The sequence below is a fragment of the Tinamus guttatus genome, unplaced genomic scaffold, assembly GCF_059628265.1.
Source record: "Tinamus guttatus ecotype Peru unplaced genomic scaffold, ASM5962826v1 Tinamus_guttatus_pri_ptg000384l, whole genome shotgun sequence".
Classification (NCBI taxonomy): Eukaryota; Metazoa; Chordata; class Aves; order Tinamiformes; family Tinamidae; genus Tinamus; species Tinamus guttatus.
Window position 1 is genome coordinate 2,273,536 of NW_028288918.1, and position 16,436 is coordinate 2,289,971.

The 16,436-nt window shown below is 44.6% G+C and overlaps 1 protein-coding gene across 1 annotated transcript; it reads right to left on the reverse strand.

Annotated features, from left to right (window-relative positions):
* Positions 1-1,278: 1,278 nt before the first annotated feature.
* On the reverse strand, positions 1,279-10,302 carry ICOSLG (inducible T cell costimulator ligand). The gene is made up of 6 exons (XM_088530629.1): positions 10,262-10,302; positions 7,215-7,255; positions 5,093-5,455; positions 4,342-4,626; positions 2,187-2,354; positions 1,279-1,325 (listed from the first exon to the last, which is right to left on the reverse strand). The coding sequence occupies exons 1-6, from the start codon at positions 10,273-10,275 to the stop codon at positions 1,279-1,281; spliced, it is 918 nt and encodes a 305-aa protein (XP_088386755.1). The 5' UTR covers positions 10,276-10,302.
* Positions 10,303-16,436: the final 6,134 nt, after the last annotated feature.

Below are 16,436 nucleotides of genomic sequence, written 5' to 3' on the forward strand. Positions count from 1 at the left end.
AAGGAGTGTCTGGAGGGACAGTGTCTTCATTTTGTTGCTAATAAACAAATCAAACTAATGCAGCCTTCAATATAAAATAAATATTTACATTTATTTATATCACAGAGGCTTTTCTACTTAGGGGCTAAGTTTAATCTAAGTCTGATTAAAGGCAGCTTGGCCGAAGTTAGGAGAGGAAGAAAATGACCTTAAACAAACGGCTGGATTTATGTTAATGCATATCACGGAAACGAAAGGAGAGGATGTCTCCTTATCTGAAGGAGAAACTCCATTCTTCTTACTGTGTTATACTAGCAGGAAACAGCCTGTTGATGTTAAGCAAACAAACGGCTGTAGATGAGACTGGAATGGTGTGATGAGTCTGGAAAACAACTGACAGCTCACCCAGTTTGCATGACCATAAAAGAAATTCTAAGCATTTTTTAATCTAGGGGTCATTCTGCTTCCATTTGCTATTGTGAACTGGGCACACATGCAGCATTTGCTACTGTTGCTCTCACTGCTACAGTTCTGGTGGAGGCATAGTATTTTCTGCCCATTCCTCAGAGACCCCCATGAAACACTCACGTCCCTCAGTAGAAACTACCAAATGAGATATTTCACCCTCTCTGTGCTCTCACAAGTCCTCTGTGCTGAGTTTGTTTTTGTAAATTTTCTTGGACTTGTTTTTCCCTGTTTTTATTTCCTCCTGATATGAATGGAGAAATGAATTGCTAAACTAGCTGCTGGCCTTGCTTATAATAACACGAGCACGCTTCCTTTTTTCACTAGGCTCAGGTTCATGGATGTGAAGCAAGTGATGTTCATCCCTCTCAGCTGAAGACCTTCTAGGATGTGGTACCAACAGGGCAGAGAACAACCATTTGAAGCTGTGTACTGACATGAAATGGTCACAGTTGTTCAGACATGAAAATCAGCATTTAAAACAAGTCTCCTATGTTTGGCTCTGCTTGGATTATAGTATAACCAATCTGTCCTGATAACAGCAGTAGCTGCAGCACAGTATGTAGCATAGCATTACAAATCAGGAAGGGAGGGTGGTAGTAGCGTGCGCACTTATATTGATTTGTCAGGTCCTTTGGCCTGAGCTGTTGAAAGAGCAGTTCCAGGAACTGAAACTCTCAGACTGTCTCCGGTGATACAGGCCTCAAGAGAAGGGCTTTACATGCTTGAGTCTCTACAAGGGTAGGAAGTCTAATCCAAAGGTTTGTGCTAACACAAGCACCAAATCTGTAAAGTTAAGTAAGTCATTCCTGAGACAAGCATGATAGTATATTTTTAATACTTACAGTTTAACTCTCCTTCATCTTCATTTTTTGGGACATCTGTTTAAAAAAAAAAAAACAGTAGAGTTTTAGGTGTGTATAGATACAGCCTTCTGGAGCGTCTGGGGGTGTTAGCCAGGAGAATGCAGGGCAGGGACTGAACACGTGGCTTGTCCTTGCCCGTGAAAGTTGTGGTTGTCCCTGCTCCCTTGGCATAGATATGAGCTCTTGTATACATGTAAACTGGCTTGCAGTAAGTACTCGCACACAGCAGCACAGACTCAGTCTTGTTTATAAGACATCTCTTGGGGCTACTTTTTATTCTATGTTGTCAAGCATTCAGAGTCCCCCACACAGGCAAATGTGGCAATGTAAGTGTGCATGTATAGTGTAGAGTGACACTGAGATGTGCTTTGTTTCTAACTTGTAGAAAGCTGCTTGCTTAGGAAATCTGTAAGAGGATCTTGAGCCCTTAATTGTCTATTCAGTGGCTCTAGAGTCCTCAGGACTGATTTGTCACCTGATCTTTGCTTTGGATTGTCCTAAGACAGTGAATTACTGACCCAGTTCTTCTCCATGGAATAATATCCCCTCCATCTTTCCAGAACTGTCCTGCAGAAATTGCAGCTGAGAAACTACAGCCTGAATAGGCACGAAGGGTCAGTTAGTTTTATTGAGCAATTAATCCCCTGGGAGGCTCAGGTGCATTAGCAGAAATCTATTAAAAAAAGCCTATGTTCTGGGAAACCATATGCCCTCCCCAGGACATCCCAAGTTTTTGATAGTGGATTTCATGATTACTCACTGTCGTGTGTAGGTAATTCGCTTGCACCTCTAGTGATATGCTAGATGACATTAAATATTTTGGGAAATGAGTAAGAATTCTGCAGATTTGATCAGGCAAATCAAGGACCTTGTTACCTTTGTATGGAGAGGGCCTCCGTCTCTTTAGCCAGCAGGCCAGAACAACTAGAATAGCCATCAGAATGACAACAGAAATGACGCCGACTGCTTGAGCACCTCGTCTATTTTTTCCAAGGTCTTTTTGACTTTCTTGGTTAGAGCTGTTGCTTATCTTGTTCTCTGTGTCTAGAATAAAACAGAAATAGGATGTAATGACATGTAAATTATTACATTTCCTTCCAGGCAGTCATCTACCACATTTTGTACAAAACTCCTGAAGGACTGAATACTTGTGCTATTTGTATCATTGTAATTCTAGATCTATTCCTTTGGTGCAAGGCATGTCTCTAGCTGACATAGTCTGGTAGTACTGTAATACAAAACCACTTGTTTCCTGCTGCGTCATTATACCACATACATTCCTCCTTTCTTTTCATTCTTACTTCATCCCAGCCTTGGCAGGCTGATGATACTTTAGCTTGCTCGTGGACTTGATTGAAAATAAATCTATGTAAAAGCTACAATGTAAATGTGGCAGCATTCAGAAAAATGAGTGAAAACCTGTTCCTCTGAAGTTAGTAATGAATTCCCACTGGCATTTGTGGACTTAAGGTTTCAGAACACATCTCTAATTCTTTCAGGTGTGGTAGTGTTTTTAGAAACAATTAAAAATACTAGAAGATAAGGGTCTTTTTCACAGAATTCAATATGACAAAATATTATTGGGAAACTAATGACGTGGTTGCTTATTTTAAATTTGGCTTGAGTGCAAGGGTACATTGCACTCTACTTTGCAATTCTTGCACACAGTTTTATTTCCTAGAAGTAGCTTAATCAGTATCACTTGGCTATGTTAATGCTATTAGTCACATTAACCCAAGATTGTGCGATTTGTTCTATTAAAGGCACTGGGTGGGCCGGGGAGCCGAAGGAAGATTTCTTCATATCCTACCATGGCTCTCTGCTGTCTCTCATTCATGTGTGGGAATGGCTGATTTGGGGTGCCCAGGTCTGTCTTGCAGCTCTTGGCCTCATCCTGCCCACCACAGCCCTTACTCAGCTGCTGCTTTTCCAGCCTGGCATGTTCGGGTAAACTAACAATGGGAATTTAGATACAGCTCCATGAGCAGTCAAACCTCCTCGCAGTAGAATCGGAGAAACATTATGGTTGGAAACGACCTTCAAGATCATCAAGACCAGTCATAAACCCATCCCCACCATGGCTGCTAAACCATGTCCCTAACTGCCTCATCTACCCGTTTCTTGAGCACTGCCAGGGATGGTGACTCCACTGCTTCCCTGGGCGGCCTGTTCCAGTGCTTCCCACTCCTTCCGTGCAGAAGTTTCTCCTAATATCTAACCTGAACCTTGCGCAACCTGATATAGGAGCCTGAGAAAGAAAGGTGTGGTGGGAAAAGGGGCCAAGAACTGCAGTGAAACTGAACAGCCAACTCAAGATAAGCTTTCTCACTCCAGATCGCTTCTCTACACAGCTGTTCAGAAACCACAAACTGCACTATCAGTACTATAGCTATAACTCTTTTTTATAGTTACTAGCTTTCTAGCTTTCTGTTCCTAATAAGAACTGTGTGGGTAAATATTTCTTTTTATTACTGATCATTAAAATCAGCAGAAGGTAGTATATTGTTCTTTTGATCTCATTTACTGTTTATTCTTTTGGGCTAACACCACCTGTTTCCTACAGGCCTACTTTAAATAGCGCACTGTGCTGAACTGCATTTGGGGACTGAAAATAGAACTTCATGAACTAAACAGAGAGAAAAAGAAACCGTGAGTGCTGCAAAGCAGCCAGGTGTGGGATCAGGAATCAGGGATCAATGGGTGTCACTTGGAAAATAATCCAACTCTCCAGGCTGTCCTGTCTCAGAGGGGCAGAAGAGTTAAGCCCAGTATTTCCAAAACTGCTGTCTCAGAAGCAAGGGTGTCTCGGTATTGTTATATGCGTTATGCTTGATGGGGTGCTCAGTTGAATTTGGAAGGTGTTGCAATTAAACATAAATTGCATGGCTAAAAGAAAAACTGAAATCTTCTCAGTGGTTTTCTGAACTGCTGAACTAACGTGTATCCCTGGTTAGGAGTGCATGCCCACGGGATGTACCCTGCTTGATATGCCTGTTATCTAGAAAACATGAAATACTATGAAGCAACTTACAGTTGGCTGAGAGGTTTTCCTGTAATATTTCATTTTTTATAGCGCACTCTATCTGCATATTAGAAGTTGCTTTAATCTTCAGTGTGCTGAAAACACTGTAAGTGCCATCTGTTTGGAGGGTGATGTTTAATTCTGATGAATTCAGGTGTCGATTGTCCGTTTTATTTATCCAATAAACATTTGGTTTGGGGAATCCATTGCTGGATCTGCAGCTGAAAGTCACCTCTTCCTCACTGCTATTGGTGTTTCTTATTGGTCCACTGAGTATTGGCTGGCTATAACTAGCTGGGGAGAAAGAAGAAAGAAAAGAGTCATCAACATTTTTAAATGTGTTGAAAATTTTGTCATGGATTCTCAAGCAGAACTTCCGGGCTTCACAAGGTTACCACAACTTAAACACAGAACATCTGCAGATTTGATATGTAAGTCAGTTATGTCAGTGAGTTATCTGGAGGGGGCAGAAAGATGAAGCCAAACCCAAAGGAAGAGAGCAACCTGGTAAACTGCTCTATGCCAATCATTTGCAAGATCCCTTAAAGGCATAAAAACAAAACTTAAAAAAAATAAACAATTGTTAGGCTATATCTGCTTTTATATCTTTAACATTTAAATCAAATAATAGATTCAAAATCAGCAGAAGCACTGAAGTGTATTTCAGATTTATGGACATGCTTAAATGCTCAAATGGCAGCAATTTGAAAAATTAGGATCAGGATTTGGGCAAATAAGTGCAAGAAATCAAAGTTCTCACCTGCTAAACTGAGAACTACTTCTTCATGGTGAACCCGTTTGGTATACTCAGTGTTCTGCAGTACTATGCATTTGTACCTGCGGGCATCACTCTGGCTGACATTTAACAGTATCAGAGAAAAGTCACCGTTTTCCAATCTATCCCACAGCAACTGAGTCCTGTTCTTAAAGTGGATGCACTGCTCACTCTCATTGTCTTGGCCCGAGATCAGTGCGTATACCACGGAACACTTTTCCTGGGGATCATCTACTTGCCAATATACTCGCAGATTATCTAAGTGTAATTTTCCTCCTTGAGAATAAATGCAACTCAGTTTAGTATTGTCTCCAAGTTTACTGATGATCATCTTCTCCAGTGCGGTAACTACAGAGATAAAAAGAGAAAAAGGACAAAGGGAGATTATGCGGAGAATTTTACTTCCCAAATATATTCTACTACAGGTGAACTCCAGTATTAGTAATATCATCTTCACACACAGCTAATTCTGGGTATGTGTGTGTTTTCCAAAGGGATCTTTACAATACAAATTCTCCTGATTCTTCTTTGAGTAGCAACCACTCTTTCTGGCTGTTTCCACTTAGCTCCATGGACACACACGCGTGTTTCACTTTGCCATGAATTAAGCTGACCTCACTGTGACTCATTGCAGATGATTATTAACAAGTCCTAGCAAGAAAGGAAAAGGAAAAGGGAAAGGAAAAAGGAAAAGGGAAAGGGAAGGGGAAAGGGAAAGGGAAAGGGAGAGGGAAAGGGAAAGGGAGAGGGGGAGGGGGAGGGGAAGGAGGAGGGGGAGGGGGAGGGAAAGGAGAGGAGAGGAGAGGAGAGGAAAAAGGTGATCATTAACACATTAAGAAAAATGTCAAATATAACAAGGGCAATCACAAGAATTCGCAACACTGCTAAGACAAACAGCAGTACCATTTAATGACTGAGATCAAAATAATTAGTAAGGGAGGAGCCCATGTTTTTATGAATGGACATATCATCACAGTGATGTTTTACTGCTGCCCCGGGTGTGACTCTCTCAAATACACGCAGTGAGCAAGCCAGCGTGCTGAGGCGTCACCGCCGGTGACACATCCATCAGATACATCCATCAGGCCAGCACACTGCCTGGCTCAGGTGACACTTTTCATGGCTTCCTGGTGTGCTGAGGCTGTGTCTCCTCTTGGGAGGAGTGAGTGGAAGAGGAGAGCAGTCTTGGTGAGACGGGTAGAGTGTGTGCGTGGGCTCTCTGGAAAGGGCTGGGGCAGCTCTGACTGCTCAGTCACTGTCATTATGTGAGATTAGGGAGAGAAAAGACGACAGGCAGGAAGCGTTGGAAATGCAGAGAACGTTTTGGTGGGAGATTACAATGTTTCAGGTAAAGGGGGACATGTCCCAATGCCAATGCACTGGACTTGGAAAGGGCTCATCCCCATGTCGGAGTTACACTCATAGCAGCAGGTAAAATGAAGCCCTGGAAAACACTGCTTGGGAAGGTGAAGACACCTTCTTCACTGGTGTTGGTTAAGAGCAGACCAGCCAACATTTACCAGGACTGATTCAGATGTGGTTTGCCCTGATTTAAGGCCTGGGTGGGGGTGTTTCCTTGATGACTCTGTCAAGGTCCTTCTCAGCCACTAGTAACTAAGCAAAAATGGATAACAGGTATCTCTCAATATTGAAATCTTTAAATATCACTGAGTAATGCTTTTTTTGAAAAAGCATTTAGAACTGCAGTAGAAGACTTGCTTGATACACAGTGATATAGTGCTATCCATAAGAAGAGTATTGCCTTCATCTGTGCTCCTCAGCCCTTATCTCCAGCCCTTACTATCTCACTTCCAAGGTCTTTGGTAGCAGAAGATGAACGTGCATGTCTATGATGCGGGAAGAGCAGTTCGAAGAAGAGCATCTACAAGATCCCATGTTAGTCTCTGTACTAATATACAGGCAGACTGTGATTTTTGCTTTTTTTCCCCATGATGCATGTCACAGTTTTTCACATTGAGGAATCTTTAAGTGTCTTGCTGAAAACATCTGGTTGTTTATACTGTACATATTATGGATACTCTCCATAATTTGAACAAGCACGTTCAGGAAGGGCAGCCTGACTCTATTTAAAGTGTTCTTTACTTACCAGCTCTCAGACTATGAAGAAACAGTAACAGAAATCCACAGCTGAAATGAAAAACAGACAAACAAAAGTGTTACATAATGGTCTTTAAGTTCTCTGTTGTTTACACAAGCAATAAATACTATATTGACTGTTTCACTGCAGTAGCAGAAATAGATAAATTTGGTATCTACAGCGATCCCTACTATGTAAATTTGCAGTCAGTATTTGCATTTTTGACAGCTGCAAAACTTCTGTTCAAACGACATCGCTTTGTGGCCTGGCCACAGCCAGGAATAGAAGTAAAACACACTAATATTGCAATCAGAGCAGAAGTCATGAAGCTGATGTTGTGCCTTTCTTTTCGGTTAAAATGAACCGTATCTTTTAAGAATATGTTCTGGAGTAATATTTACTGGAGTATTCAGGAGATTTACTGGAGCGATGGGTCCTCAGCGACACTGGAATCACAGGGCAGGAGAGCGGCTGCACAGACCCACATCCAGGTTTGAAAGCCCTGCGTGCCACCTGCTTGTAGACACTAAGTGAATTGCAATTTTGTCTCCTTAAAGCAGTTAACTACGCTGCCCACCGTTTTGTTCAGTCAGTAAGTAAAATGCGTGAACAGGAAATGCTTGACAGCATGGAGTTGTGCAAAGCTTTTATTGGAAAGACTTCAACATGCTTGATTACTCCAGAGGGGCAAACCTGGAGTTTCCCAAGCAAGTTTCACATGCTGGATGCTGTAGGATAGCTCAGTTTTCCTAAAGCCTTGGTGATTTCTCTCTCATCTGGTAAGATTTAGGGAAAGATAGATGTCCTGCATCCACCCAGGAATGAGTGTGGGGTCTCCTGACCAGCCTGGCTCCCTGGGCTCTAACCTAAGCTCTCTCTCCCAGTGCCCTGTTTCTCAAATGATTTTCCCCCATGAGCTGCACTTTACACCAACTGTCCCCTCTCATTTCAAGAGCCACTGCCTATTCCTTGCACTTCCTGGCCCTTTGGCCATCTGGGCATCAGGTTTCCTCCAGCACCTCCCTGGTGCAGCATTTCTCCTGCCTAGACCTCATAGCACCAGTTCTGGACCCATTCTGGACCCTCTACTACTGTGGAGAAAGGTCTTTTCATCTATTCTCAAGATATTTGTCACCTACCCAAACGTATTTGTCTTCCCCTGGGTAAAGCAGAGGGCATATTCCTGGCACAGAAGCCACCCTCATTTGAAGGCCCATCTCTGGAGCATGAGACAAGCAAGGCAGTTTACAGAAGAACTGGTCTGAGTTGTATTAATTTTAGACAATGAAAACCCTTTTTTTTTTGCTCTTCTGTGCCCTTTAAAATGCCTTCATAGATGAGGTTTAAAAACTTTAAGTGGATGTCCAGGGTAGCATATTCCTGCCCTAACACAGTTTAGCAAAACCTGTGAGCAGCCCTAAAATGCACCTCCTAAGTAGGCACATCCAAAAATTCTCAAGAGGCAGCTCTGTTCACGTTTCTGGCAGTGACTTTTGGTGCGTGCGGTTTTATATTGTGTGCCTGTTCACATTGCTTTACTGTGCAGGAGCCATCACTCTCATGCCAGCCTCTCAGATGTCTTTCCTGAAAAGTTCACTCTGTTCTTAATCCTGCGGTTACGTTTTTTGTTTGTTTGTTCCTCCGCCCACAAAACAAACTATGGATATAATAAGACACTTGAATTAAATAGAGAACAGCAATTGACTGTGTTTTATGGGACTTTTGAGGGAATTTCCCACAGGAGCTACTTGCTGTTTGCAACCAACCTTTTGGTAAGCCACTAAGGCAGAACCAATTAGTTAATCTATATTTACAAAGTAGATCTTGATTTGGTATATCTGTCAAGGTTGGGCAGGTCTGGATGCTCAGCCTCTTACTTGGAGGAGGTTGCAACCACGGTGGTGTGAGGGCTATGTTGGCCTGCCATATTCCCACCTCCCCCCACCCAAGGAAAAATTTAGTGCTTTGGTTCTTTTGAAAAAAAAAAAAAAAAGGGGGGAGAAAATCATGTCCACAGGAAGAGCTTCCTTTCACCGCTACGTGTACACGCTGCTCATGAGGCTGTTGTTTTGGCAGCGCGCTCCATTAATTCCATGGCTAGCTGGACTAGCTCTTTTTTTTTCCTTTTTTTTTTCCCCTCTTGTCTTTTCTAAACACAGGTTTCTATCATTCCTGTTTTTCAATTCTTTCCCACACCTTCCCCTTCTATTTTTCTTAAATGCTATGCGAAAAGGGAGAAAGTTGCACTTCCTCTTTCATATATACTTGCTCGGTGAGATTACTCTTCCTCCTTGCATCTCAACCTTGTCATACAGTATTTATTTTAGAGTTGAGGGATGTCGTTATTCCACCCCGAGCAGCAAGACAAAAGAGGCCTCTCTGCCTGCAAGGAAACTTCAGGCCTCCCCAGTTGAGCTTTACGGATTTGCTTTACCCCCCGACTCGAAACCACAAAGCTGTTCTCACGTCTGCGGCGAGGCGCTGCCCTGCACCTGCTCTCTGCAAAGCTCTTCCGAAGCTCCCCCGGAGGCAGCGCTCGGCTGTGCAACACGAAACGCGGCCCTTTCCCACCGTTCGCCCCCGGGCGCGAGCAGGTTCCTCAGGACGCGGCTCCTCCGGCCCGCGCGGCCCCGCGGAAGGAAGGGGCCGCCGAGCCCGGCCGGCCCCGCTCCTCCCCGGCGCTGCCGGCAGGGAAAGCCGCTGTCTCTGCCGGGCAGAGACCCGCGTGGAAGCGCGGGGCGAGGAGGGAAGCGCTGATGGACAAGGAGTTAAACCACAGGCTCGCTGCCGTGGGCCGGGAGCAGCCGTCGGGCCGGGCCGGGCAGCGCTTCGCTCACCGCTCCCTCCGCGGCTTGCGCGTCCCCTTGCAAGGAAACCGAGGAAACCGTCGCTTTTTTTTTTTTTCTTTTTTCTTTTTCCCCTAGCGCGGGGATTCCGTGTGCCCGCAGGCGACGCGGATGCCGCGGCGGCAGCGCCGGGAAGCGCCCGCGCCCCGCAGCGACCGGCGTGTGCGGGGGACGCCCGCACGCAGATCCCGCCCCGAGACCCGCACTCACCGTCGCGGCTCCATCGCGGCGGCGGGAGGCGAGTTGCTCTGCCCCGCTGTCCCCGCCTGTGCCCGGCTTTGTCCCGCTGTGCCCGGCTGCGCCCGGCCCTGCGCCGCTGTCCCCGGCTGTGCCCCGCTGTGCCGAGCCGAGCCGCGCCGCGCCGAGCCGAGCCGCGCCGCGCCGAGCCGAGCCGCGCCGCGCCGAGCCGCGCAGCGAGCGGCCGGGCCCGCTTAGGCCGTTCCCCCTTCCCTCCCCCGCCTCCGCCCCCGGGGGATTTCCGCGTCCCGTGCGGGCACCGTGCGGAGCTAGAGGGACCCCGTGCGGAGCGGGACACATTGCGGAGAGGGACCCCGTACGGAGCCGGGCACCTTGGGGACAGGGGCACCGTGCGGAGGGAGCTAGAGGGACCCCGTGCGGAGAGGGGCACTGTGAGGAGAGGGACCCCATACGGAGCGGGCGCCTTGGGGACAGGGGCACTGTGCAGAGCGGGGCGCCTTGCGGAGAGGAGCACTGTGTGGAGAGGGGCACCTCGCCTTGAGCCAGGCCGCTGTACAAACCAGGACCTTGCAAGCTGGGGCGCCTCGTGACTCAGGGTGCGTTGCAAACTGGGTGCTGTCTCGGCCCTGCACGGCGGCTGCTGGGCTCTGAGAGCGCCCTGGCCCATCCTGAGCAGCAGCATTTGGGGTTTCGCTGGCCAGAGAGCTCACCCATCCTCCCTTGGCAAAGCCTCACAGAGGCCACTTGCTAGTTCTCCCAAAAAGCTGGGGTGCCCCTCACCACCACCTCTGGCGCTGCTGTAGAAGGGGCTCAGGGCTCAGAGCAACAGCTGTTGTGAAAGTCTGGAGAGAGAACCAGTGTGTTCAAGGGAGGGGGCAGCACCCGCACATCAGGGAAAGCGTGGCTGGGAACTAGGGGCACTGTTATTCAAATACATTTCAAAGGAAATTAAGTTGCATCATTAGCAAATAACCCTACATATAGTTTGATATGGTGCATGTCCATGCTTGAAGGCATGGAAGACAAAAGTTTGTAGGAAGATAAAAAGGTGCAGGAGCAGCCACCAGCCCTTCCAAAGCGGTGACTCGCACTTTCTTCCAAAGGGAGTTTCCCAAAGGTCCAGATGGATGCATTGCAGGAGTCCTCAGAGGGCACTAGGTTAATCTGGAAGTCCTGAAACACCCAGCTACCTTCTGCCAGTAATCCTAGGCTTACGGCACACACCTGGTAACTCCGTGGTCAATCAAAGTTACCTGGGATGCCCCGCGTGGTGCTGGGTGCTCCCTACAGAGCGTTCCCACACCTGCCTGCACAGAGCCGCAAAAGGAGAAGCGGCTGCATCAGGGGATTACTGCAGCTCTCGTGGTTCCTGCTGTTTACACTGAACAGCAACGTACATCTGTCCTACCAAGAAGTTGGGGTTTTTGGGCTGAGGGACAAAATAGCCTTTGTGTGTGTGTGTGTTTGCGTGTGTGTGTGTGTATGCCCTTTTGCCTACAAGTCCTTAGATTTGGGGAGAATGGTAGGGAGGATGGGGCCAAACTTTTCTCTGTGGTGGCCAGTGACAGGACAAGGGGTAATGGGTGCAAATTGAAACACAGGAAGTTCCATCTCCATATGAGGAAGAACTTCTTTCCTGTGAAGGTGCCAGAGCCCTGGAACAGGCTGCCCAGAGAGGCTGTGGAGTCTCCTTCTCTGGAGATCTTGCAAAGCTGCCTGGATGCCACCCTGTGCTATGTGCTCTAGGTGTCCCTTTTGGAGGGGCAGTAGTTAAAGGCTTGAAAAGCCCATGTGGAAAGTTTTCTTCCAAAAGGCAGGTCCTTATCCCTGATAATGTATTTTCATAGAAAAATTCAGCTAGGAAGGGACTTCTGGAGGTTGCCTGGTCCAACCCAACACTCGAAGCTGCTGCTGAGATGTATTTCAAAGTTACTATTGCTGCTTCTGCATGGCTATGAAAGTGATCTAAATGTGTCTGATTGATAATGCTGGGTGACTGGTTTAATTAAGGCCATACTATGATAAGGTTTCCTTTTTGTCATAGAAAGCTGTGAATTTTTATCAGCAGATCTCCTCTCTGTCTCAAATTTAGTTTTAATAATCCAAAAATGGATATTCTTTTGCTTTTTTTTGTTTAATAACATCCAACTCAGTTTTCATGCAAAATTCATACAAAAGCACACATAAAACTGTCTGATTAAGCTTCTAAAGCTACTGTGATTATGAGGGGAGAGATGAACTTGAGACTGAATCTGTCTGAAGTCACCAAAGCACACCCGCTTCTGGTTGTGGTACCTATATGCCAACTGGGGTAACTACTGCCATCTCCCCATAAGAGACATAGAGGTGCCTCTGAGATGCATTGACCAGTCATTTACTGAGCAAGAAGACAAGATGAAAAAGGAGGGAATGAGACGCATCCAAAATGGAGTGAAATATGTCGTGAAGGACAGCAATCTCACAGCAGACCTAATGAAGAGCCAGTATTTTTGCAGCAAGCCCATTAAAAGGGAATACCTTGAGTAGGGACTGCTCAAACAGCAATGTAGTAAACTATTTTTAAAATGCATGCAATTCCACTGCACGTCTCGGGATAAAGTCTTTTAACTGGAAAAAACTTGCAGTGATGTTACATACAGAAGGCTTGGGGGACTTATTACAGAAAACTGAAAAATAAAAAAACTGTCTGTTTTCACAATAAAACCTACAGCTGACCTGAAGCCTCACTGGTCTTCCTTCATCTTAAGCTAGAAGCAGTAGGAACTACCTTGCTATTAACCATGACTGCATTGCTGACACTAGCTGGGCAATATTCGCTGTCAGGAGGGGAGAATCTAGTAATAAATCAGATACAACAAAAATCTCAGCACCTAGAGCACCCTGATATATATGTTTTCAGCAAACCAGTTCTGGGATAGAAAGCTTTAAAATCATTTATGATAAAAAAAAATAACGATAGCCTACTATGTAAAAATCACCTAACAGTCAAGAACATTATGACTGTGTTTCCTAACATTATTTTTAGTGCAGAGGTCTACCGGAAATCTGATCAAACACTCTACAACCGCAGTGCTATGTGTGTGTGTGATAATTGCTAGGGAAAAGTTCACAAGCAGAGAAGCAATCTCATGCATCAGTATCAGGGTGTAATCAGAAGGGTGGAAAAACCCTGCAACGAGATTGCAGTGGAGGAAAAGAAGCAAAATGGTGACCAGTGATCTTCGAAGTGCAGAGAGCTAGTGAAAGCGCTGCAGCCAAGCCAGTCTGGAGCACGGTGCTTTTATGTTCCCGACGTTGCGCGTGGGCACTGCTCTGAGCGCGCAGAGCACGGGTCAAAAAGGAGCTGCAAAGTGCTTTGAATGCCTTTTGGGATATTACCTGCACAGAAGATAGGGCAGGAGAAAGAGCAGAAGGTCATGCAAAGTCGGAAAGGAGCCACAGTGATTAGCAATGATTTTTCTAGCTTGCAGGAGCACTGCAGTAACACACTCCAAATCTAATTGCCTTAGTGCAATGTTGCAGAGTGCAGTCTAGAACTTAATCACAAGAAAATAAGTTAAACTAATATATAAGTTAAACTAATCTCTTGCTAGTAAAGGAAGCAAAAGACATGATTCAAGCAATGAAAAGATCGTAGAGCAAACACAGAGCTTTACAAAATGGACTGAATACTACATTAGGGATTATTATCTTCCTTTCTTTTGGAAAACATTACCGAGTAATGTTTCACACAGTGTATTATCTACTGCCATAGGAAGAATTTCCTAGTAGTGGTCCATAGAGAGCCTCCCGAGGACAGCTAAGTAGTCAAGCTCCAGCGAATCTGGGATCATGCGACATCCTGTTTTCTTTCACGTGTCAATGTATAATTGTGTTGAACTCTTTGAAACATCTAATCAAATAGATCAATCCTCATAATTCTCTCCCTTTTGCACTGCAGCAATATTGACGCATGATATTAAAGCTATTAAAGTACAAGTTGCAATTGAGACAAAAATCAAGAGAAAAATCATAGTAACACTGGCTTCTGTGACAATTTTATGTAGGGCTAAAGAGCAAAAGAAGATATGATATTACATTATGGGTAAACTAGGTGGAATAGAAGTGAAAGAGAGGCCATGTATCTTTAAAAATAAAAGGCAAGAGGATGTTTGCATAAAAGCGAATAGATTCCTTGACCAGTGGAAGCTTCTGGAGTAAAACAGAAAGGGTGACCTCTGGGAACAGACTGATGGCTAAAAGGAGAGAAAAGGTGTTATTCTAAGTGAAGTGTTCCGGGATTCTGGGAAAACCCTTTGAAACTGTGAGCTTGGCCTGATCTTATGAAGATAAACAGCCAAAAATTCCACTTGACTGAAGTGGATGAGCAAAGAGAAAACAATAGTCTGTCTATTTGCCGTATGTTCTCTGTCTCACATCCTGAGGCACTCAGGACATGGGTCAAGATCACTTTGAACACCATAATTTCAAGACTACACTGTGCGAAAGAAGCTGCTGACAGCATCACAAAACTCCAGGTTCAGAGCAAGACCTGCTTTGTGAGCCTAACAGCAATGGGAGTTGACTCATTTACGTCCAGAGAAAGGAAAGATCACAATATATCTCAGTCTGTTGTTAGGAAGGAACCTTCAAAGTTCTTTAAAGGTTGCACAAAATGAGATAGTTGATTTCCTGTGATTTCAAGAACAGCAAGACAATGACTTGGCAATACTTTTATGTGATCACTGTGTGTGGAGTGCTGGAAAAAAAAATACTGAGAACAGGACATTTTTGCTTAAAATGTCTCTGGAGCCTGCCCTACCTGCCGTACGCTGTCCCATGTAGGTCTTCCTTCTTGCAGGTGATCCTGCTGCCTGTGTGAAACACCCTCTGATCCTTAGCTCAGCCTCATTTCTGCCAAATACACCTTGGTCTGATTGGCAAGTGCCAAAAGATCAATTGCTAAGGACACTAGATAACACTGTAAAGGACCTGCTGTTGGAGCAAAGTTCCCGGGCTTTGGAGTACAAGGTGTCCTCGGAGTAAAATCTCTTCTTTGCTAGTTTTAATACATTAATGCTAAAAATAATAGAGCTAGGAGCATTGAAGAACGAACTCAGAATGAATTGAGATGCAAACTGCTTTAGCTGATGAACAGGAGAAACAAGTTGGACTAAGATCATCCTATTAAAATTTTCCTTCTTCAAAAGACAAGCATTGGTTTCCAGGAAAATTTATTTATCGTGCTATTTTTTACCCTATGTAACATGAAATACTAGACAACCTGTGAGCAATTGAAAAACCAATTGGACAACTCATCCCAAAATTAATGACTGGCAAATTTTCCACAGAGAGCATGAATGTTCATGCTGCAAAAAGTGATAGATTTCTTTTTAAAACTAGACATTAAGGTGTATAGGATCCCTTCAAAACTAATTTCAAAACTTAGCATTCCAAAAGTGCAGTAAGGTTTAGATTTAGCAGTGCAGTGAAGATTGTTCTTCATTCTGATAGTTTCTTGCTATTCTGGGAAGAGAGCTACTGAAATATTCTAAGAAAATATTTAAGAGCCGCCTTGGCAGTCGCTGCACCCATGACACATTTCTAAGCTCAAGATTAAAAAGGCTTCGGTATTCCTGGATGCGTTATTGTCCAGATCATACAAACTGTGCCCATCACATAGGTAAGATAATGCTTTAGTGTTGTCTCTCGAATTAAAAGATAAAGATATGTTTCTCCTCATAGAACAATGAAATAGGAAACCATGTAACACAACAGGATGTGATATGAATGCCAAGTAGTGAGGAATAGGAACTGAAATCTGTATGTCTTATGATGTTTATTTAATTTTTTGAGTCAAAAAATGACACTATTACTAAGAACAGATTTGATGAGAACTGTAGTTTCATATTGTAAAAAAAAAAAAAAAAAACTGTTCTGGGCCTTAAGTTACTCAAACAGTCCTCTGGGATATCACTTGCAATACAATGTGCAGATAAAATATTGTGCTACACCCAGACTTTTAAAGATATCCGTATAGATTTTGTGAGTGGCTTGGCAGAATTCCCCTAAAAGCCCAGTCTCTTAGGAGAGGCAGCAGTCAGTGTATTAAGACAGACTCTATAATTGGTGTAGTAGCTTGAACGATGTTACAGCTGGGGACACTTCATTAGTTGTCAGTTATCCAATGAGTACAGGTGTGGATTTG

What these genes read in the sequence shown, in the direction of transcription:
- ICOSLG (XM_088530629.1), bottom strand. An exon ending in TCTTCATAGTCTGAGAGCTG is followed by an intron (nt 5,456 to 7,214) that starts GTAAGTAAAGAA and finishes TTATCTCTGTAG; the next exon opens with TTACCGCACTGGAGAAGATG. An exon ending in GAGGCCCTCTCCATACAAAG is followed by an intron (nt 1,326 to 2,186) that starts GTAACAAGGTCC and finishes TTTTTTAAACAG; the next exon opens with ATGTCCCAAAAAATGAAGAT.